General features: G+C 43.0%; 1 protein-coding gene across 1 annotated transcript in view; it reads left to right on the top strand.

Annotated features, from left to right (window-relative positions):
- The first annotated feature begins 5,957 nt into the window (after window positions 1-5,957).
- The window catches only part of LOC129822830 (kinesin-1 heavy chain-like), a 33,101-nt gene continuing 13,742 nt past the window's right edge, over window positions 5,958-25,316 (top strand). The window contains exons 1-9 of the mRNA XM_055881264.1: window positions 5,958-6,466; window positions 13,681-13,768; window positions 13,893-13,966; window positions 14,220-14,324; window positions 14,531-14,579; window positions 19,824-19,879; window positions 20,307-20,394; window positions 20,716-20,840; window positions 24,840-24,944. Coding sequence (XP_055737239.1) covers window positions 6,341-6,466; window positions 13,681-13,768; window positions 13,893-13,966; window positions 14,220-14,324; window positions 14,531-14,579; window positions 19,824-19,879; window positions 20,307-20,394; window positions 20,716-20,840; window positions 24,840-24,944 — 816 coding nt within the window. The 5' untranslated portion in view covers window positions 5,958-6,340. The remainder of the gene's footprint in view (window positions 6,467-13,680; window positions 13,769-13,892; window positions 13,967-14,219; window positions 14,325-14,530; window positions 14,580-19,823; window positions 19,880-20,306; window positions 20,395-20,715; window positions 20,841-24,839; window positions 24,945-25,316) is intronic.

Raw genomic sequence — 25,316 nt, forward strand, 5'->3', positions numbered from 1 at the left:
TTTTATCGCCCCCAGAAACGTCCTTTTACTCTCTGTTCTAGATGTTCTAGACGACCAATTCCTATAGCTTTTAGCCGTACCCTTATCCTACTCCTCCTCTGTTCCTCTGGTGATGCAGAGGTGAATCCAGGCCCTGCAGTGCCTAGCTCCACTCCTATTCCCCAGGCGCTCTCTTTTGATGACTTCTGTAACCGTAATAGCCTTGGTTTCATGCATGTTAACATTAGAAGCCTCCTCCCTAAGTTTGTTTTACTCACTGCTTTAGCACACTCTGCCAACCTGGATGTTTTAGCCGTGTCTGAATCCTGGCTTAGGAAGACCACCAAAAATTCTGACATTTTCATCCCTAACTACAACATTTTCAGACAAGATAGAACGGCCAAAGGGGGCGGTGTTGCAATCTACTACAAAGATAGCCTGCAGAGTTCTGTCCTACTATCCAAGGCTGCTCCCAAATAATTTGAACTTCTACTTTTAAAAATCCACCTCTCTAAAAACAAGTCTCTCACCGTTGCCGCCTGCTATAGACCATCCTCTGCCCCCAGCTGTGCTCTGGACATCATATGTGAACTGATTGCCCCCCATCTATATTCAGAGCTCGTGCTGCTAGGCGACCTAAACTGGAACATGCTTAACACCCCAGCCATCCTACAATCTAAGCTTGATGCCCTCAATCTCACACAAATTATCAATGAACCTACCAGGTACCACCCCAAAGCCGTAAACACGGGCACCCTCATAGATATCATCCTAACCAACTTGCCCTCTAAATACACCTCTGCTGTTTTCAACCAAGATCTCAGCAATCACTGCCTCATTGCCTGCATCCGTAATGGGTCAGCGGTCAAACACTTCAGCGAGCAGGCCTTTCTAATCGACCTGGCCGGGGTATCCTGGAAGGATATTGATCTCATCCCGTCAGTAGAGGATGCCTGGTTATTTTTTTTAAATGCCTTCCTCACCATCTTAAATAAGCATGCCCCATTCAAGAAATTTAGAACCAGGAACAGATATAGCCCTTGGTTCTCTCCAGACCTGACTGCCCTTAACCAACACAAAAACATCCTATGGCGTTCTGCATTAGCATCGAACAGCCCCCGTGATATGCAACTTTTCAGGGAAGCTAGAAACCAATATACACAGGCAATTAGAAAAGCCAAGGCTAGCTTTTTCAAGCAGAAATTTGCGTCCTGCAACACAAACCCCAAAAAGTTCTGGGACACTGTAAAGTCCATGGAGAATAAGAACATCTCCTCCCAGCTGCCCACTGCACTGAAGATAGGAAACACTGTCACCACCGACAAATCCACTATAATTGAGAATTTCAATAAGCATTTTTCTACGGCTGGCCATGCTTTCCACCTGGCTACCCCTACCCCGGTCAACAGCACTGCACCCCCCACAGCTACTCGCCCAAGCCTTCCCCCTTTCTCCTTCTCCCAAATCCAGTCAGCTGATGTTCTGAAAGAGCTGCAAAATCTGGACCCCTACAAATCAGCCGGACTAGATAATCTGGACCCTTTCTTTCTAAAATTATCTGCTGAAATTGTTGCCACCCCTATTACTAGCCTGTTCAACCTCTCTTTCGTGTCGTCTGAGATTCCCAAAGATTGGAATGCAGCTGTGGTCATCCCCCTCTTCAAAGGGGGGGACACTCTTCACCCAAACTGCTACAGACCTATATCTATCCTACCCTGCCTTTCTAAGGTCTTCGAAAGCCAAGTCAACAAACAGATTACCGACCATTTCGAATCCCACCATACCTTCTCCGCTATGCAATCTGGTTTCAGAGCTGGTCATGGGTGCACCTCAGCCACGCTCAAGGTCCTAAACGATATCTTAACCGCCATCGATAAGAAACAATACTGTGCAGCCGTATTCATTGACGTGGCCAAGGCTTTCGACTCTGTCAATCACCACATCCTCATCGGCAGACTCGACAGCCTTGGTTTCTCAAATGATTGCCTCGCCTGGTTCACCAACTACGTCTCTGATAGAGTTCAGTGTGTCAAATCGGAGGGTCTGTTGTCCGGGCCTCTGGCAGTCTCTATGGGGGTGCCACAGGGTTCAATTCTTGGACCAACTCTCTTCTCTGTATACATCAATGATGTCGCTCTTGCTGCTGGTGAGTCTCTGATCTACCTCTACGCAGACGACACCATTCTGTATACTTCTGGCCCTTCTTTGGACACTGTGTTAACAACCCTCCAGGGGAGCTTATATGCCATACAACTCTCCTTCCGTGGCCTCCAATTGCTCTTAAATACAAGTAAAACTAAATGCATGCTCTTCAATCGATCACTGCCTGCACCTGCCCGCCTGTCCAACATCACTACTCTGGATGGCTCTGACTTAGAATATGTGGACAACTACAAATACCTAGGTGTCTGGTTAGACTGTAAACTCTCCTTCCAGACTCACATCAAACATCTCCAATCCAAAGTTAAATCTATAATTGGCTTCCTATTCCGCAACAAAGCATCCTTCACTCATGCTGCCAAACATACCCTTGTAAAACTGACCATCCTACCAACCCTCGACTTCGGTGATGTCATTTACAAAATAGCCTCCAATACCCTACTCAATAAATTGGATGCAGTCTATCACAGTGCCATCCGTTTTGTCACCAAAGCCCCATATTCTACCCACCCCTGCGACCTGTACACTCTCGTTGGCTGGCCCTTGCTTCATACTCGTCGCCAAACCCACTGGCTCCAGGTCATCTACAAGACCCTGCTAGGACAAGACCCTTATCTCAGCTCGCTGGTCACCATAGCAGCACCCACCTGTAGCACGCGCTCCAGCAGGTATATCTCTCTGGTTACCCCCAAAACCAATTCTTCCTTTGGCCGCCTCTCCTTCCAGTTCTCTGCTGCCAATGACTGGAACGAACTACAAAAATCTCTTAAACTGGAAACACTTATCTCACTTATCTCCCTCACTAGCTTTAAGCACCAGCTGTCAGAGCAGCTCATATATTACTGCACCTGTTCATAGCCCATCTAGAATTTAGCCCAAACAACTACCTCTTTCCCTACTGTATTTATGTATTTATTTATTTTGCTCCTTTGCACCCCATTATTTCTATCTCTACTTTGCACATTCTTCCACTGCAAATCAACCATTCCAGTGTTTTACTTGCTATGTTGTATTTACTTTGCCACCATGGCCTTTTTTTGCCTTTACCTCCCTTATCTCACCTCACTTGCTCACATTGTATATAGACTTATTTTTCTACTGTATTATTGACTGTATGTTTGTTTTACTCCAAGTGTAACACTGTGTTGTTGTATGTGTCGAACTGCTTTGCTTTATCTTGGCCAGGTCGCAATTGTAAATGAGAACGTGTTCTCAACTTGCCTACCTGGTTAAATAAAGGTGAAATAAATAAAATAAATAAATAAAAGGCAAAGGGTAGCTACTTTGAAGAATCTCAAATCTCAATTTGTTTAACACTTTTTGATTGCTACATGATTCCAAATGTGTTATTTAATAGTTTTGATGTCGTCACTATTACTCTACAATGTAGAAAATAGTAGGTGTGTTCAAACTTTTGAATGGTACGGTATTTTTCAACGCCATTTTATTTACGAGGACTATTCTGCCTAGGGCAGTATAACTAACCTTGTGGGGACACACAATTCAGTCGCATTCAAAATCCTATTTTCCCTAACACTAACGCTTGCCCTAACCCTAAATATAACCCCAGAAAACTGACCTTAACCCTAACCCTAGCTTCTAACCCTGAACCTAATTCTAACCCCAACACTAATTCTAACCTTAACCGTAAACCCCCTAGAAATAGCATTTGAACTTGTCCCCAGTTTGTCCAATTTTTGTTTATTTACTTTTCTTGTGGGTACTTCTGGTGCCCACAAGTAGTTAAACACGTCCACACACACCTAGTGAGTAATACAGGTTTTTGGTTTCATTAGTCCTTGAGATGTTTGCTTTTCTCTGTGCTTTGTCAAGGGCCACACTGATAATCAGTGGTGTAAAAAGTACTCAATTGCCATACTTGAGTAAAAGTAACGATACCTTAATATAAAATGACTCAAGTAAAAGTGGCAGTCACCCAGTAAAATACTACTTGAGTAAAAGTCTAAAAGTATTTGTTTTTAAATATGCTTAAGTATCAAAAGTAAATGGAATTGCTAAAATGTAAAAAGTAAAAGTATAAACCATTTCAAATTCCTTGTATTAAGCAAACCAGAAAGCACAATTTTCTTCTATTTTTTTAAAAATTGATAGATAGCCAGGGGCACACTGCAATACTCCTTTACAAACAAAGCATTTGTGTTTGGTGAGTCCGCCAGATCAGACGCAGAATGACCAGGGATGTTTTCTTGATAAGTACTTTTGGTTGTCAGGAAAAACGTATGGAGTAAAAAGTACATAATTTTCTTTAGAAATGTATTGAAGTAAATGCCGGCAAAAATATAAATAGTAAAGATACCCCCAAAAACGAGTGAATTAGTACTTTAAAGTACTTTACACCACTGCTGATAATTAGGACATCCCAGAAAAAGAAGGGTGTATTCTCAGCAGGTAGGTAGCCTAGTGGTTAGAGCATTTGGCTAGTAATTGAAAGGTTGCTAGATTGAATCCCGGAGTTGACAAGTTAAAAATAGGTTGTTCCGCTCCTGAACAAGGCAGTTAACCTACTTTTCCTAGGCTGTCATTGTAAATAAGAATTTGTTCTTAACTGACTTGCCTAGTTTAATGAAGGTTAAATAAAAAAAGGTAATTCTCAAATTAAAATATAGTAGTGTTTTGTGTGTGATGTCATATGAATTAGTATTTGCACACCACTTAGGCAAATCCCATTGAAATTTGATTATATATCCTACCCTAGTGGATTGGAGTTAGGCCCCTCTGAAGTTTGGCCTGCCTAAAGCACATGCAACAGTTGTGATAAGCATTCCTACATCATGAAATATGTTCAGTGTGACCACTTGTCTGAGTGTGGTAGTAGCCTACAGTCTAATAGAACAGGAATAGATTGCATGTGAAGAAAATAATCCAGTATAGTCAGTGACACTGTCCAGATTAGTAATGTCAATTAATTAAAGGTGGCGTGTTCTACAAACTGATCCTGACAAAACCCATTGGTTGTAGTTTGTTAATAATTTATGCCGCGTTCATGTACTATTCGGAACTAGGAAAATAGGAAATTCCAGAAAGTCGGAAATATCCGAGCATGTGAACACGGCAGTAGGCTTTAATGCCACGTTCAAGTGCTAGTCGGAACAAGGAATCTCGTAAATGTCCCACTTGCTAACTGTTTGAAGTTACACACGTGCCGCATTCAACGAATCAGCAAATTGGACATTCCAGAGTTTCCTAGTTCCGACTAGTATAATAACTCCGCATAACTGCAGAGGTGACGTCACCGGTTTATTCAGACCACAGGTAATCCGTTACATTGACCAGATACTCTAGCGGCCGCTCTAACAAGGAAAATAAATGTATCCAAAAATGGAATGCAGTCTGGAGGAGACAAGATCAGGTGGGACCATTTTAGCCAATGAGAGTGTAGATACGTGAACAACAGGCACAACAGTTTCCAGTCAAAATTGGTTATATTGTAGTAATTACAAACACTTGCTTGTTGGTTTTATTTAGGCGTAAGGTTAGCAATGTGGTTAGGGGTAGGTTTAAAATCACACTTTAAGAAGATACATTTAGAAATAGGCGGGGTTTATAACTGTGGCTGAGGTAATAGTGACGGCCAGGCATTACTCCGAAATAAAGTGTTTTTTCTCAAAGTTTCCGGGATGTCACGTGTCCTACTTATATTAGTACACTGGTAATAACCGAATCCTTACGAAACTTCTATTCGATCAAATAAGATACACGTAGCAAATAAGCAATTTGTGTTTTTGTTAACCAAATTAGACACTCTCTCGTTGACCTCCACGCAAAAACTCATCGCTTGGTGAGCGAAAAAAACGCCATCTGCTGGTTAAGACATATTTGGGTCTAGTTATACCTCTCGCTTCGCTTCTTCCTCTCTGTTCAGACCCGCATACACAGAGGGGTCCCTCCTGACTCGAAGAGCAAGTCAGAGTACAGTACTTTACAGCCGGGTCGTCAACATGACTTCCATCTTTTGAATGGATGTCCTTTTAAAATAATATGTCTGATGAATAGTCGACTTGCTACATTTTACGAGGAGGGAAGAGATTGACCAAACTAAACAAGCATTCACTGGGTGCGGCATCTCTTTGCCTCCCAAAGGGGTGATCGATCGGGCGCTTCTTCTGTGGTAGCAGGTAGCTAGCTAGCAGCCGCAGGAGCTTGTCTGGTGTGACTCCATTCATTCACAGCGGCGGCGAAGATGGTGGACCCGGCGGAATGCACCATCAAAGTGATGTGCCGTTTCAGACCATTGAACAAGTCAGAGGTGGAGAGAGGGGATAAATACATACCCAAGTTTACAGGGGAGGATCAAGTGTCTATCTCGGTAAGTTGGCGTTCAAACACGGCAAACATTGGCCTACGAAAACAGTCCCCCGGCCTTTGTAATGCTAGCTAGGCTAACGTTAGCTAGCCTAACGTTAGCTAGCTAAGCACTAACTAGCTAGCTAACGTTAGCTTGCAAAGCCACACCAGCCAAGGGCACTTTGTTTACCCCTTCTCATAATACCTAGCCATATTGATGTTTACTGTATCAAATTCAAATAGCTACAATTTCGCATGAATCTCGAATCGATTCGGAACACATGACGCCCGCAACACCCTTGCGCGCCAGCTAACGTTAACTCCGCTAACTAGCTATCTGTTTGTTTTGCTGTCTAATTTGAACTAGCAGCTAACTAGTTAGCTAAAGTAAGTTATTTCCGCGGCCTACTTTTATTCATTGACTTGAATTTAAAGAAGTGTAATTATCTTGGGAGGGGATGGCCGTACAACTGATTTGGCTATCAATCCTGTATCTTAACTCTCAGCCCTATTTTCGAAGTTGGCTACCTACTTATGATCGCACAAATGTGGCTAGGTATCTAACTATCCGTCCCTTGTGCGGTATTGAAATAGTAGCTAGTTACTAACGTTAGCTACCTCGGGATAGCCACGTCGCAGATGCCATCGCCTCATTGACAGCTGTCATTTTTAGGGCGTATTGAATGGGGAATGGTTTAACTAACTAGGCCCGACAATTTACTGCAATTTAAATTTTCCCATAACTGACTTCAGATACGGTGGTATAGAGCCGGTGCTTCGTTCTGGAATAACAATTTGGGGTGCAATACTAGGATAGAACTTGCAGTCAGGTGATCTCACCTGCTCAGTACACTACCCCACCCCTCCCATTGCCTTGTAAAAAGGAAAATGACAACGACCATAACTGCTGGGACAAAATGTATGGACTTCTAAGTTACAAGAACTTACCACAATAAAAGCACAAACACTTCCCTCAATTCTGTAGCCTAATGATGTTCATTTCATAAATGAAAAACAGTTTTTTTTACAATTCCCAAAGAGATGTGGATGAATAGAATTTGAAAACTGGAGAAAGAAGTCCCAACAACAGTGTCAACTGTACTGTAGAAGCCAAGGGTGTGGCATCTGGTCATAGTGACTGAATACACGTTTGTTATGTCATGTGGTTAGGAACAAAACTTTTGGCCCCAAGCATAACATATGATCCACAGCAGCTTAACTTTCTTCATCTTTGAAAGATAAATTGTCAGGCTTATTTATACTAAACTAAGAAATAAGATTTTCCTTGTCTTTCCTATCTCTCTGGAGCGGAAACCATGTGTCCTAATGACACCCTATTCCCTATATAGTGCACTACTTTTGACTGGGTCCATACCCAATATAGAGCATGGGGTGCTGGGTGCAGTGTGTCCCACAACATTCCTCCATATGAGAGAGACAGAAAGAGACTTATGTTGTCATTGGCACATTCTATTTTACAATGTAACTGGGAACAGTTGAATGGATGGATGAGGGGTGTGGTGTTTTTATGGGGGAGGGATGTCATGTCATTTGAGTAGGCAGTGACTACTGGAAACATTTCTTTGTCCAGATTTCTTTTAATAGAAGCTCACTATGCTTAGTCTACTTCCTAGTACGTCCACCCAGACCTCAGGGTATGAGGCCCAAATGGCGCACTCTTCCCTACTTTTGACTGGGGCTCTGGTCAAAAGTAGGGTTGGACTCACTAGTAGTATTAGCAAGGGCGGGCATCCCTGGGAAGGATACATATTTTGTTGGTGTTGACCAGTCTCTGCCTTTGCATTCATTTGAATAACGTTGACCTAACGTTGACCTTTGGTGAGATGTCCAGCTACTGCCACAGGGTAACCTATAATCCCATTGGCAACCCTAGTGTTACCCATGGCAAGACTACCCAAATACTGTACATCAGTCATGGCCCAGAGACTGACCCTGATGTGCTGGAAGATTGGGGTGTGTGTGTGGGGCTTGCCTAAAACCTGACATTCCAGCAGTTTCTACCAGTCAGCATCATGCTCATTCTAGTTCAACAACCCTACTCTTCTCTGCTAGGAGCGATGGATTGTGCTTTCCAGAGAAGCAGGCACACAGAGACAAATTGGACAGTTTATAGTCCAGTAATGGAGGACAGCAGGGAGACTGTGGTATAGTATTCGATCCACAATCTAAGAGGTTGGCTGGCTGCAGGCACTGGCAGGAATCAAAACTGTGGAATAAATCTGTGTCACAAATGGCTCCGTATTCCCTACATAGTGCACTACTTATGACCAGAGCCCGGGGGATAGGGTGCCATTTTTGTCGCAGTATTGAACTACTTATGACCAGAGTAAGAGGAATAGGGTGCCATTTGGGACACTGACATATAAAAGCCTGAGTCAGTCTGATGATGAAGTCATTTCCTTTATGGGTGGTTCCATCTCATTTCAGCAAGCCATGACACTCACCATCTCAGATTATTCTAAAATCATTTTTGTAGTTAGAAATGGATAAGATTAGCATTCCTGCAACATTATTTTGTTGAGTTAGCTTGGTTTCTCAGAGATCAAATTGTAACTGATTGCATCCAAATTGCCCGTTTTAATGTATAGGATTCATCTAATATTACCTAACAGCTGATTTGGACCACACTTTTTTTCTTTCTAACAATGAGTAAGACATGAGGAATCCAAAGAAATGGTCAAAAGCCATGTCCCATCCTACATCCTGTTAGTTCCATGTTCTGACCGCTAGACGGTGCTGTTCCTGCTATTAGGTTAACTTTTTTAAAGAATCCCCCACCCTCAATGTTATTAAAGGGATAGATCACCCAAATTACAAAATTACATTTGTTTCCTTAACCTCTAAGCAGTTTATGGACAAAGTATGACAGCAACCCATGATTTGGTTTTGTTTACCCGGCACTGTTTTACAAATCCAATGTGTGGTATCTATATTAGCATTTTCGTGCTTCATATCCACATCCTCTAAGTAATATCATTGAGTTACACAATACATATTTACATACTTTGGATAATTTAGCCATAAAGTGTCAAAATGCTAATATACACTGCTCAAAAAAATAAAGGGAACACTTAAACAACACAATGGAACTCCAAGTCAATCACACTTCTGTGAAATCAAACTGTCCACTTAGGAAGCAACACTGATTGACAATAAATTGCACATGCTGTTGTGCAAATGGAATAGACAAAAGGTGGAAATTATAGGCAATTAGCAAGACACCCCCCAAAACAGGAGTGATTCTGCAGGTGGTGACCACAGACCACTTCTCAGTTCCTATGCTTCCTGGCTGATGTTTTGGTCACTTTTGAATGCTGGCGGTGCTCTCACTCTAGTGGTAGCATGAGACGGAGTCTACAACCCACACAAGTGGCTCAGGTAGTGCAGCTCATCCAGGATGGCACATCAATGCGAGCTGTGGCAAGAAGATTTGCTGTGTCTGTCAGCATAGTGTCCAGAGCATGGAGGCGCTACCAGGAGACAGGCCAGTACATCAGGAGACGTGGAGGAGGCCGTAGGAGGGCATCAACCCAGCAGCAGGACCGCTACCTCCGCCTTTGTGCAAGGAGTAGCACTGCCAGAGCCCTGCAAAAGGACCTCCAGCAGGCCACAAATGTGCATGTGTCTGCTCAAACGGTCAGAAACAGACTCCATGAGGGTGGAATGAGGGCCCGATGTCCACAGGTGGGTGTTGTGCTTACAGCCCAACACCGTGCAGGACATTTGGCATTTGCCAGAGAACACCAAGATTGGCAAATTCGCCACTGGCGCCCTGTGCTCTTCACAGATGAAAGCAGGTTCACGCTGAGCACATGAGCACATGTGACAGACGTGACAGAGTCTGGAGACGCCGTGGAGAACGTTCTGCGGCCTGCAACATCCTCCAGCATGACCGGTTTGGCGGTGGGTCAGTCATGGTGTGGGGTGGCATTTCTTTGTGGGGCCGCACAGCCCTCCATGTGCTCACCAGAGGTAGCCTGACTGCCATTAGGTAACGAGATGAGATCCTCAGAGCCCTTGTGAGACCATATGCTGACACATGCACATTTGTGGCCTGCTGGAGGTCATTTTGCAGGGCTCTGGCAGTGCTACTCCTTGCACAAAGGCAGAGGTAGCGGTCCTGCTGCTGGGTTGTTGCCCTCCTATGGCCTCCTCCACGTCTCCTGATGTACTGGCCTGTCTCCTGGTAGCGCCTCCATGCTCTGGACACTACGCTGACAGACACAGCAAACCTTCTTGCCACAGCTCGCATTGATGTGCCATCCTGGATGAGCTGCACTACCTGAGCCACTTGTGTGGGTTGTAGACTCCGTCTCATGCTACCACTAGAGTGAGAGCACCACCAGCATTCAAAAGTGACCAAATCATCAGCCAGGAAGCATAGGAACTGAGAAGTGGTCTGTGGTCACCACCTGCAGAATCACTCCTTTATTGGGGGTGTCTTGCTAATTGCCTATAATTTCCACCTTTTGTCTATTCCATTTGCACAACAGCATGTGCAATTTATTGTCAATCAGTGTTGCTTCCTAAGTGGACAGTTTGATTTCACAGAAGTGTGATTGACTTGGAGTTACATTGTGTTGTTTAAGTGTTTATTTTTTTGAGCAGTGTAGATACCATTGACTTGCATTGGATTTGTGCCACAAATGCAAAAAAGTTAACATTTGAAATGGTGGACAACAAAACCAAAGCATGGATTGCTGTCATAAGGAAACCAACATGTAATTTGGGTGAACTATCCTTTTAACATGGGGGGGTAAAAAAAGTACCCAATTATCATACTACTTAATTAAAGATAACTTAATAGAAAATGACCCCAGAAATTGTCAGACTCCAGTCACCCAAGTCATAGACTGTTCTCCCTACTACCGCACAGCAAGCAGTACCGGAGCGCCAAGTCTAGGACCAAAAGGCTCCTTAACAGCTTCTACCCCCAAGCCATAAGACTACTGAGCAATTAATCAAATGGCCACCCAGACTATTTACATTGACCCCCCCCCACCCCCACTGTAGCTCTGCCTGAAGCTCAGTATAATTGATATGCTTTTTGTTCTACTTTAGAAGTAGAAGTACTTCTTCCCCTTTAGAGTGGCTCTGTTTGGTGCCAGCCCAGGAGAATCAAGTCAGTGTCCCAAATGGCATCCTATTCCTTATGTAGTGCACTATGGGCCCTGGTCAAAGTAACACACTACATACAGAATAGGGTGCCATTTGGGACACCACCAAGGCTTCCTAATAGAATGGCGCAACCCATCACTACTACCAAAAAGCCTAGTCCTTGGCTGGCATTTTGGTGGTGCTCACAGGCACATAATCAGAGTGATCATTCAGAATGAGAACACCCCACGTCGGTGTCAAGGCAGCAGAACCATAGATAAAGACTATTTTGGAAGAGCTCAGTTATGCACAGTCCATAGCAGCACAACACAAAGGTTGCGTCCCGATTCTCCACCCTTCTCCTGAAGTGTGCCCTTGCACACGTTCCGTCATGGATTTAAAAGCATTGGATTGGTTCAAGCATTGGCTGGAGGGAGTTTCCACCATTGTTATTCCATGTGAGAAAGTGCACGCTTCGGGAAAAGGGGGAGAATCAGAATGCAAACAAAGATTAGGATCGAGGTAGTCAGACTATTGCCAGGGTTGTAGATGGAGGAACTGTAGTGGATAATTTTGTCCTACTCAGACTAGTCTCAGACTAGACGTAACATAGTAAATGTAAATCCGGGTCACTCAAATTAGGATGATATGTTACGTTTGGTATGGTTACATAAGACAGAAGGTTACTTAAGGCAAAAACAAAAGTACGGTTGCTGGTTCGGGGTGGGCATATAATGTGAATGTCTAGCAACCCAAAGGTTGCGTGTACGAATCTCATCACGTACCACTTTAGCCTTTTTTGCTACTTTGCAATTACTTAGGTTAAAGGGTTAAATAAAATGCTAACGGCTAACCTTAACGCCTAGAGCTAGCTAGTGTTAGCCACCTAGCCAATGTTAGCAACAACAAATTGGAATTTGTAACATATCATACAGTTTGCAAATTTGTGACATTGTACATTTGAGCAAATTTGTAACATATGAGATGGAGTGTCTCGGATTTATACAGAATAATAGGAAATGCTTGGAGACCACGTTGCTGCTCTAACACCATCACTCACACAGAGCATACAGTATGAATGTCAGCAGCACACAACTTTTCATCAAAATAACCTTACAGGTTGTTTCTATTTATGCTGGCAGATATGAACATAATGTTACCCACAAGGAAAGCTTCTGTATGTTTTAATTCCCAAACTTTAATGCACTGTAGTTTGACTATTCCATTTTATTTCCCCATATTTTTTAATGACATTCATTTGGCCAAGGAAAGTAGATATTTTCTCTTTCAATGCACCGTTTTTAAAGTAGGCTAACTCAATAAAAACAATTGTTCTCAAACAAGGTAAAGTAGGCTTCTAGAGATCCCGCCTCTACAATGATGGAGGGAACGCTGTGTCATCCTAAAGAACTCCCTCTGATGTAAGCTGTAATGATTGATGTTGGCTGCTGCTGTCAAATGAATAGCCTGAAGTGCCCTGCTGATCAGTTGCTAGTCAGTAAAGCCCTTGCATCTTCCAGAGACACAGAGGGAGGATGCTGATGTTTCTGAGCTGTTTCTGGCTCTTAGTCACACTGAGAAGGGAAAGGCCAGGGCTACATCCCAAATGGCACCTTATTCCCTATATAGGGCACTACTTTAGACCAGGTCCCATCAATTGCACTGTATAAGGAATAGGGTGCCATTTGGGACTCAGCCTTGGTCTAGTGTGCAGTGGATCTCTTTACAAAGGAGTCCATTAGTGGACACAAACCTAATGTTGAAAAGGCTGAGTTTGGACTGAGTTGGTCTGGTGGTGAATACCGTATACTGTAGTGTTTCTCATTGACCTGCTGGACGGCTAATGTAATCTCTTGTGCCTGTTTTGAATACCTGTCTACCGGTATTTCAATTGTTGGTTGATTTGTTCATTATAGAATAATGGTCATTGGTAAAGTATTAAAATGGAGGTCAAGTGTCTAATATATATATATATATATTAATGCTACCACAGAAAATAGGCCTCAAGTAAATGTCAACATTACAACAAGTTTCTGTTTAACTTTTCTTGTCATTCCTGCTTTTCTTGTACTCTAGGTATCCTTTGTTGCTGATTCACTTTTACCTATTGTCCTACAGGGTAAACCGTTCATGTTTGACCGAGTGTTCGGGTCCAATACGACACAGGAGCAGATGTACAAAGCCTCTGCTCAAAAGATTGTTAAAGGTAAGGAAGGATGGATACAGCGTGCCCAGGGAGCTAGCTCTGGTGCTGTGCTAGCAGTGTGAACCTTTTGGCAGTTTAAAATGATGCTTTAATAAGTTCTCCATGTATTTTCCTCTGTACACAGATGTGCTTGATGGCTACAATGGGACTATATTTGCCTTTGGGCAGACATCGTCTGGAAAAACACACACCATGGAGGTGAGTGAAGGGCCTATACTATACATGCTTAATGTGTTTGGTCAAATGCTTTCAACCAGCGTTGGGGTCAATTCCATTTCAATTCAGTCATATCAGGAAGATAACACATTCCAGTTCCACATTTTTCTCATAGGAGGGCATTAAGAAATATTGGAATTGGAATTTAAGTTTACTTCCTGATATGACGGAATTGACCCCAACCCTGCTTTCAACTGTTCTATGATTGACGGGAACCTGTCTCTGTCCTGTAAAGGGTAGCCTCCATGACCCGGATGGTATGGGGATCATCCCCAGAATAGTCCAGGACATCTTCAACTACATCTACTCCATGGATGAGAACCTAGAGTTCCATATCAAGGTATGGAGCACTTCAACCACACAGCTGGCCTCAAGTGCTTCTATTGCGAATTGGACATTTTTAATAAACTTACGACCGAGTACATTCTGCCCGTCCGTCCCTCACTGGGCGCTGATCAGCTAGTTATTTCATATCGGCTACATAATACTAATTAAAAAAACACTGCACAGTAGGATTGTTTCTAATCGGAGGTATCTCTGTTGCAGGTTTCATATTTTGAGATTTACCTGGACAGGATCAAGGACCTACTGGATGGTATGTACTGTTTGTTGTGGCGCAGCAGGCGTCCTCATTTGACCATTCTGGAGATATACAGTGCCTTCAGAAAGTATTCATACCCCTTTGACTTATTCCACATTTTGTCTTACAGCCTGAATTCTAAATGGATTTAAATCGATTTGAAATACAGAAATGTATTCACACCCATAAGTCAATACTTGTTTATCAGCTTTGCACATCTGGATTTGGGGATTTTCTCCCATTCTTCTTTGCAGATTTCCTGAAGCTCTGTTAAGTTATATGGGAAGCGGTGGTGAATAGAAATCTTCAAGTCTTTCCAACAAAATCCAACAGATTTTCAATGGGATTCAAGTCTGGGATTTGGCTGGGCCGTTCAAGGACTATCACATTTTTGTTCTGAAGCCGTTTCAGCGTTGCTTTGGTTGTATGCTTGGGGTCATTGTCCTGTTGGAACTTAAATATTCACCCCCAGTCTAAGGTCGTTTGCACTCAGAAGCAGGTTCCCATTAGGGATTTGCCTGAATTTGGCACCGTTCATTGTTTGCTTTATCCTTACCATTCTTCCCGTCCCTGCCGCTGAAAAGCATCCCCATAGCGTGATGCTGCCATCGCTATGCTTCACGGTAGGAATTGTGTTAGAATGGTGATGAGCTGTGCCTGGATTTCTCATTGAGGCCGAAAAGTAATCGTTTTTCTCTCATTAGACCACAGAATCCTTTGCCTTATGCTCTCTCACATGCCTTTTTGCAAACTCCAGGCGTGCTGTCTTGCCTTTTTCTCAGGAGTGGCTTCCGTCTGGCTACTCTCCCATAAAGCCCAGATTGGTGAACAGCACTTCTGGCAGGTTCTCCTGGCTTAGCCAAGGAACTCTGTAGTTCTGTCAGTTTGGGTAGTTACATATTCTTTCTCAATTTACCAATGATGGTCACTATCAAACGTTCAACACTGTAGAACTTGTTTGATACCTTTTCCCAGATATATGCCTCCTAAATGATATCTCTGAGATGTTCAGACAGTTCCTTTGACTTCATGGTTTAGTTTCTGCTCTGACATGAACTGTCAACTTTGAGACCTTATCTAGATGGTTGTCTCTTTCTAAATCATGTCCAAACAATTTAATTGGCCACAGGTGGACTCCAATCAAATTGTAGTGAAATCTCAAGGATGACCAAAGGAAATTGGATGCACTTGAGCTAGTGCTGTGGCGGTCATGACATTTTGTCGGACAGTTATTGTCATGCAAAAGTCTGCCGATCTCGAGGTAATTGACCGTTATTTAACATAAACACGTTTAGTATATCCGGGACACCACGCAATCAAGCTGCATGCTAGCCGGTGATGCGCATCGTTGGAACATCTACATAAAAAAATTGAATATACACAATCACAATAAACCCATTATTTATTTTAGTCAGGTCTAAAGAAACATTATGATATGAAGAAAATGTATTTCAGAAGATGAGACTGAGTTGACAACATAACTATATGTTATCTAGCTATGCTCCATGCCATAAGCTGTAGGCTTGTTCATTTAGCAGACCAGATGTGCCATTATTTAATATTATATGATTTTATAGTGAGAAGAATATAATTGAACTTAGCTGAATGAAATAGAACAGATATTTTTCCCATTCCGGAGCCAGTGCGCTATGTTGAATGTGAAACGCTAGATTTAGAGTTATTTGGCAACTTTAGTTGTGAATGATACAAACCATAGAATGTCTTAGAAATGAAAACATATATGGGCTACAAGATAGGCTATTTCATTAAAAAAATAAAATGTTTTAAATATTAAATAAACACAATCCCAACCGCCAGGCCACCAGCCCTCCAGGATCCCCCCCCCCCACACAGTTCCCTAAGAGCTGCCGTCTAAACCATCCGAGACCCTCCGCCACAGTCCCTGAGAAAAATCAAATATTTCCATTCCCCAAGCCCCTGTCCCCATTGCACCAACAACTAACAAAATGAACAAAAGGAGAGAGACACAGAAAACCAGAAAACAACAATGCAAAAGACATCAAGGACAACAAAAATCAGAACACCAAGGCCAACTGAATATGTTTGAGTGCATGTATGGCACTATTTACATGTGTGTGTATGTGTGCATTTGAATGAGAGTGTGTGTGCACAAACACCTGCACGGCATCAGCCTCAGACATACCAGAATTAAATGCAACATCACTGCCCCTCAGTGTCATTTAAACTTACTTTTTATGTTTTATTTGTATTCTATTTGTATTTTTTTAACTTTTATCTTTGACCGTCATTCAATCCCCCGCCCAGCAACTCCACTCCCACTTGTCTCCAATTCCACATCTCAACCCTCAGCTTCCCTCAGCTCATCCCAACTATCTCTGCTGGCCACCCTCTTCGGATTTCTACGCACCATATATCTTTCAACTATGCTGTGATGTTTAACATACAATTTCAATCTATCTAATTGAATAGAATCCACAGATTGCGAGTTGAATATAAATACTTTTACTAAGAGTATTAGTAATTGACTGACCCGGTCTCTCCAGATCTCCCAACAGTACTATTTATTATTATTTTTTTACCCCTTTTTCTCCCCAATTTGTATCCAATTGGTCTTGTCTCATCGCTGCAACTCCTGTATGGACTTGGGAGAGGCGAAGTTCGAGAGCCGTGTGTCCTCCAAAACCCAACCAAGCCGCACGGCTTCTTGACACAGCACCCATCCAACCCGGAAGCGTAGGAAACACGGTACACCTGGCGACCGTGTCGGCGTGCCCGGCCCACCACAGGAGACGCTAGTGCGCGATGGGACAAGGACATCCCTGCCAGCCAAACCCTCCCCTAACCATGCTGGGCCAATTGTGCGCTGCCCCGTGGGTCACCCGGTCGCGGCCGGCTGCGACAGAGCCTGGACTTGAACCCAGAATCTCTATTGGCACAGCTAGCACTCCGATGCAGTGCCTTAGACCACTGCACCACTCGCGAGGCCTCAGGTTAGGCAACAGTACTATTTCTAGGGTAAATTTTTAGATTGATTTACTTTTTCTTTTTTTCTTTTCTTTTTACCCCCTTTTTCTCCCCAATTTCGTGGTATGCAATTGTTAGTAGTTACTGTCTTGTCTCATCGCTACAACTCCCGCACGGACTCGGGAGAGGCGAAGGTCGAGAGCCATGCGTCCTCAGAAACACAACCCAACCAAGCCGCACTGCTTTTTAACACAGCACCCATCCAACCCGGAAGCCAGCCACACCAAAGTTTCGGAGGAAACACCGGGCACCTAGCCTAGTACCTGGTCAGCGTGCACTGCACCCGGCCCGCCACAGGAGTCACTAGTGCGCGATGAGACAAGGATATCCCTGCCGGCCAAACCCACCCTAACCCGGATGACGCTAGGCCAATTGTGCGCCATGCCCCATGGGCCTCCCGGTCGCGGCCGGCTGCGTCAGAGCCTGGGCTCAAACCCAGAGTCTCTGGTGGCACAGCTAACACTGCGATGCAGTGCCTTAGACCACTGCGCCACGTGGTAGGCTGATGTTAAGCATTTTCAGTCATCCCTGAACCTGAGACCAGAAACAGGCTACCTGAGGGCAATACCAATATAAATGGTCTATTGATTCTGTATACTCACAACAAAATCTGCAGAGCTGCGATGATTGTATGCCCCAAATATTCAAAATGTTGTTGTTGGCAAGAATTCTATATAATAATTTTAGCTGAAAAGCATGAATTTTGCGTCATTTTATATATCAACTCATACCATGGAATCGGTACATCAAAAATCTCTTCCCAACTATTTTGCAATCTGTATGGCACAGCTGTCAACATCCTGGTCCTCAAATTTAATTGCTACAGTTTCCTATTTTTATTCCTCCGCCAGTTTTGATCCTTTTATATTGGGCAGACAGACCAGTTCGCTACCTCCTCCCGCTGCCACCTGCCTCCTCCATTTGTGTGGTAATGCAGTAATCAATTGGTTGTAATTTTTGATTGAGCATACCTTCCCCATACAATTCTGATAACTCCATGAAAGACAAAATACCCCTTTCAAACATCTTTCCCATAAATACAGGTATTTTATCAACCAGCACATTTGAGGTCAGCCATAATATTTGTTGTAATATAAGTTCCATCTTTTCAGGGAGATGAAATTGAAATGATAGGCTATTGATGATTTGATAGTCCCTCTGCTCCTTGCCTGAGGCTGCACAGAATGGCCCTGCACAGAATGGGCCATTATTAAATGTGCAGGGGGGGAAAGACATATCTGTATCCACTCTATTAGCAAATAGAGGCGGCACGCAGGTAACCTAGGTGTCAAAGCGTTGGGCCAGTAACCGGAAGGTTGCTGGATCGAATCCCCGAGCTGACAATGTAAAAATCTGTCGTTCTGCCCCTGAGCAAGGCAGTTCCCCGGGTGTCGAAGACATGCCGATTTAAGGCAGCCCCCCGCACCTCTCTGATTCAGAGGGGTTGGGTTAAATGCGGAAGACACATTTCTGTTGAATACATTCAGTTGGACAACTGACTAGGTATCTCCCTTTTCCGCTGGAAAACCGTTATTTCACTCCACACACAAACCACTGTTTGAGGAGCATGCCTACGCTGTGTGACCGGTGATATACTGCCCAAACTCTTTATGCCCATTATCTACTCCCCCAGAGCCAGATGAACTCGTGGATACCATTTGTGTGTCTCTGTGTCCAATATGGGGGATGTTAGGTTGTTTTGCGAGCCAATGCTAACTAGCATTAGTACAATAATGGACGTTTATGCTAGCAGATACACATAGACTTCGTCATTGCGCTAGCTAGCAATTGCTAGCAATTAGTTAGCAACTTCCTTCAAACTGCACGCAGAGACATACAAATGGTATCCATGAGTTCATCGGACTCTGCAGAAGTAGATTATTACATTTTTAAAATTGAACCTTTATTTAACTAAAGTCGGTTAAGAACAAATTCATATTTTACAATGACGGTCTACCCCGGCCAAACCCTCCCCTAACACGGACGACACTGGGCCAATTGTGCACCGCCCTATGGGACTCCCGATCACGGCCGTTGTGATACAGCCCGGGATCGAACCAGGGTCTGTAGTGATGCCTGTAGCACTGAGATGCAGTGCCTTAGACCGCTGCGCCATTCGGGAGCAAGTAGATAAAGGGCCTCCGATGCCAAGTATCCCTTTAAATGCAGGCGCTTGCCTGGTGATGATTCCTTGTTACAACGTTGGTCAACAACCTGAAATAATAACATTTTTGTTTGTTCCCCTCTCTGCAGTAACAAAGAACAACCTGTCTGTACATGAGGATAAGAACAGGGTGCCCTATGTCAAGGTGAGGCACAGGTTTATTTATGGTCAAGTGAGCCAAACATCTATAATGGTACCATAGATAGATTCATGAACGTTTGGTCAGGGGGATGAATCGATAATACAGTTCAGTAGATGAAGAGAATGATGGATTGCCTATAGATTCATTGGAAGAATGGTTGTGGGTCACATGGCACCCAATTCCCTTTGTAGTGCACTACTTTTGATATATGGTCGCTGGTCAGAAGTAGTGCACTATAGGGAATAGGGTGCTATTTCGGATGAGTTGTTTGGAGAAAGTTAAAGGACTTAAAATACCGATCTAACTTCCGGATTGTCCTCGACTTTAATGCCAATGTTAACAAAAAATGTATCCATAATCGCCTCTTTGTCTATGAACGTCTACTGTGTCAAATGAAATTGTTGTTCCTTGGTTCTCTGTGTGTCCCTAGGGGTGTACCGAGCGCTTTGTGTGCAGCCCCGACGAGGTCATGGATACTATTGACGAGGGCAAATCCAACCGGCACGTTGCCGTCACAAGTGAGTCAGTACAACACAGTCCCTGCTGCTTCTCATGGGTTCATCATCCTCCTCAATGGATCTCCTGATCAACCAAGACAATCTCACACAGCAGTGCCAGGCTACATCCTAAATGGCACCCTATTCCCTTGATTGTGACTACTTTTGACCATGGCCCATAAGGGGATAGGGTACCATTTGGGATGCAATTACACATCCATTACATAATTATTACCGGGAGTTTTTCTGACCAGGAACCAGGAAAAACTGTAGACCGTAGTTATGAATAAATGTTGCTGTTGGCATTAGCTTTGTGTGTTAACGCTTGTGTGTGTGTTCCAGACATGAACGAGCACAGCTCCAGAAGTCATAGTATCTTCCAGATCAACGTGAAGCAGGAAAACACTGCTACAGAGCAGAAACTCAGCGGCAAGCTCTACCTCGTCGATTTGGCCGGGAGCGAAAAAGTACGTCTCCATCTTATTTTTCTCTCTGTGCCTTCCTTCCTCTGTGCCTGTGTTCCGGTCATTCACCCTTTTTCAGAAGTGTTTTTTTTGCATGGATTTTTACAATGGCTGTAACTCATTACAGTCTGTGCTTACGTCAGTCCTATGCTTTTAAAATGCATGACGGTGAGATTGCATGGTCACACTTGTGGAAAATCAGGACGTAGCATAAACCAGGGATCATCAACTATATTCGGCCGTGGGCATTTTTTTGTGGATGGAGTGGATGGTTAGGGTTCCAGAACATAATTACAAATTTGTGTACTAAAAATTGACAGCAAGAAGCCCAAACAGATATAGTACTTGACTGAAACATAATCATTTCAAACCTTGCTTACATTTCATATACAGTCGATCTCTTATGTGTGGGAATACTTTGGAACAGATTTCCAAAATTAAAATCACTTGGCTGATTTGCAGGTGTTTATGCAGTCCTATGTCCAACAATAAAAATGAAATAGAACTTTTTTACTTGTGGGGCCAACTAAAATCGCCCCGCGGGCTTCCAGTTGGGGAACCCTGGCCATAAACTTTTCTTTCTCTCAGTCTAATTTTCCTCTTGTTTCCTCCCTTTTCTTATCTCCAATCTTAGTGTTCAAGTTCATCACATTCACTTTTGCACAATGCCTGCTTTCTCCTACTGGCCCTGTACTGTACATTTAGCCTAACATGCTGCTATTGATTTGAACATTTGGTCAAAATTAACTAACTAGCCTAGAGGTCGACCGATTATGATTTTTCAACGCCTATACCGATTTATTGGAGGACCAAAAAAGCCGATACCGATTAATCGGCCGATTTTAAAAATAAATAAAATATATAATTATTTTTTTTAATGTATTTGTAATAGTGACAATTACAACAATACTGAATGAACACTTATTTTAACTTTAATATAATACATCAATAAAATCAATTTAGCCTCAAATAAATAATGAAACATGTTGAATTTGGTTTAAATAATGCAAAAACAAAGTGTTGGAGAAGAAAGTAAAAGTGCAATATGTGCTATGTAAGAAAGCTAACATTTCAGTTCCTTGCTCAGAACATGAGAACATATGAAAGCTGGTGGTTCATTTAAACATGATTCTTCAATATTCCCAGGTAAGAAGTTTTAGGTTGTAGTTATTATAGGAATTATAGGACTATTTCCCTCTATACCATCTGTATTTCATTAACCTTTGACTATTGGATGTTCTTATAGGCACTTTAGTATTGCCAGTGTAACAGTATAGCTTCCGTCCCTCTCCTCGCTCCTCCCTGGGCTCGAACCAGCAACACAACGACAACAGCCACCATCGAAGCAGCGTTACCCATGCAGAGCAAGGAGAACAACTACTAGAAGGCTCAGAGCGAGTGACGTTTGAAACGCTATTAGCGCACGCTAACTAGCTAGCCATTTCACTTCGGTTACCCCAGCCTAATCTCAGGAGTTGATAAACAGAGCAATGCTTGACGCACAACGAAGAGCTGCTGGCAAAACGCACGAAAGTGCTGTTTGAATGAATGTTTACGCGCCTGCTTCTGCCTACCACCGCTCAGTTAGATACTTAGATACTTGTATGCTTGTATGCTCAGTCAGATTATATGCAACGCAGGACACGCTAGGTAATATCATCAACCATGTATAGTTAATTAGTGGTTATGATTGATTGTTTTTTATAAGATAAGTTTAATGCTGGCTAGCAACTTACCTTGGCTTACTGCATTCGCGTAACAGGCAGTCTCCTTGTGGAGTGCAATGAAAGAGAGGCAGGTCGTTATTGCGTTGGACTAGTTAACTGTAAGGTTGCAAGATTGGATCCCCCGAGCTGACAAGGTGAAAATCTGTCGTTCTGCCCCTGAACAAGGCAGTTAACCCACCGTTCCTAGGCAGTCATTGAAAATAAGAATGTGTTCTTAACTGACTTGCCTAGTTAAATAAAGGTATTAAAAATATGTTATGAAATAATGTTAATGTTATAATGTTATTATGAAATAATGTTAATAATGTTATGAAAACTTGAAATTGGCCCTAATTAATCGGCCATTCCGATTAATCGGTCAACCTCTAAACTAGCCTACCACATCGACGGCCATGGATTAGCATCCTGTCCATGGGGTGTACTTGTACGTCAAGCTGCGTCACGCTACAGAAATAGGTGATAGGCTTCTGCACTATAGGCTGTTCTGGCTTGGACAAGCCCACGTACTTGTACCACCACATCTTGGATCGCCTCGAGTGTTCAGCACATCTGTTACTCATCACTCACACGACAACCGCAGTAATCTGTGTATTATTAATCTGATGATAATCCACAGCATGGCATTAAGATCAAGCAAAGCCATTAACATGCTTTGTGGCCCTCTTTCATAATCAGTTTTTGTTACATCAATGTTTGTTGTGGTCTTCTGTGGTCTCCTGTATCTTCTTTGTTAAGACTAGTGTGTTTTGGCAGCATTATCTACCTTAATCAGATATGGGCTGCGAACCAAAATGTCACCGTATCCCCTACATAGTGCACATAGCACCCTCAGTGTTTCCCCTAGGATTTGCGGGTTACCTTTTTTAGAAGGACTGTGAGAAGGTCACTTCTGGGGACTTTTTAAAAGCACATTCTACTCAAATGCTTGAAAATGTAATTATGTTGACACCATCTGAAATGTAATTGATGGTCGCTGCTGCACTGTAGGGAGATAAGGAGGAAGGGATGGCTGTACGCTCGTGGCTCTTATTTGCGCCACTGCTCACTCATTTTGCAACAAATATACTTTTTAATTTGTCACTCTGACCTTAAAGGGATAGTGTGAGATTTTGGCAGTTAAGCCCTTTTTCTGCTTGCCCAGAGTCAGATGAACTCATGGATACCATTTATTTTAGGTGGCAGGTAGCGTTGGGCCAGTAAAGGTCGCTGGTTCGAATCCCTGAGACAACTAGTTAAACTCTTGTCTGTGTCCTTGAGCAAGGCACTCATCCCTGATTTGTCCATTAAGTCGCACTGGGTAAGAGCATCTGTTAAATGACTGAAATGCAAATGTCAAAATGTTATGTCTGCATGCAGTTTGAAGGTAGTTTCGGGAAGCCATTCATTGCACTTCCGCTAGTTAACAATTGTCCTAACGCTAAGTAGCAACTTTATTCAAACTGCATGCAGACTTACAATTTGTATCCATGAGTTAATCTGACTCGGGTAGAAAAGGGGTTTAATTGCAAAAATCGTGCACTAAAAGCACCTCTGGAAGAAATATTTAAAGGGGCCGTGCAGTTAAACCTGACTTCCCGTTTAAAAATAAATACATTTAAATTATGATATTTCCACACAGGTTGAAGTAACACTGAAAATGATAATGCCCTTTTTTGTGTAAAAGCTATTTGAAAAGAAATACTGGAATTTCAGCTTGTTCAGGTTGAATAAACCTTTTTGTCCCACCTCATGATGTCACAATGTGAACGGATTTATGATACCCAGATGAACAGTCGTTGGTCTAAGGTGGTGGCTCTACACATCCTATTAGCCAATCAGGGCTGTGTATGTAAATATCTTCAAACTTGTTTCCTAACACCCACACGATCAAACGGAGCATTTCAAGGGCCAAAGGAGGCTCAGGGAAATAAATTGTGAAAAATATATTTTGGATTTATTTTCATTAAATAAAAAGTGATTTGTTAGACATAGTGATTTAAACATACAATTATGATGACTGCATGGGGGATTTAATTAAAAATATTATTATTATTATATATTTTGAGTGACGGCAGGCGCTGCTGCTAAATGAATATAGGGGAAAACACTGGCACCCTTTTCCCTATTAATTATATATATATATCTCGTGTACCACTAAATCGGGAATAGGATGCCATTTTGGTAGCGATGTCTATGTTTATCTTGATCTCAAGTGATACACTCTTGTGCTAGTGTTGCCATGAGGGTGGATTGTGTGCTGTGGTGGATTGTGATCTCCTACATTTTGTGTGTGTAGGTGGGTAAAACTGGAGCGGAGGGTGCGGTGCTGGAAGAAGCTAAAAACATCAACAAGTCCCTGTCTGCACTGGGCAACGTCATCTCTGCTCTGGCTGAAGGCTCGGTGAGATGACCGTAACGCTTCACTTGGCTCCCTTGGTGCTGGGGAGAATGGGTGCGTCCCAAATGGCACCCCATCCCTTACGTAGTGTACTTCTTTTGAAAAGTTGTGCAGTATATAGGGAGTATGGTGCCATTTGGGACTCAGATGTCAACAAATAGCTGTTTTAGCAGTAGGGGAGGAGATGGAGTACATATTGGATGAGGACATTTTGGAATTATGAATAGGGTGGGGGGGGGGTTATGGGTGGTGGGGTAAATATGCATGTGTCTAGCACAAAAGCACCATACCAATCTTACCGTGAGTCAAAGCTGTGGCACTTATAAAATGTATGTTTTTAGTACATGAGACAATGAGTTGGCTAGATGGCACACA

The sequence above is a fragment of the Salvelinus fontinalis genome, chromosome 25, assembly GCF_029448725.1.
Source record: "Salvelinus fontinalis isolate EN_2023a chromosome 25, ASM2944872v1, whole genome shotgun sequence".
NCBI classification, from domain to species: Eukaryota; Metazoa; Chordata; class Actinopteri; order Salmoniformes; family Salmonidae; genus Salvelinus; species Salvelinus fontinalis.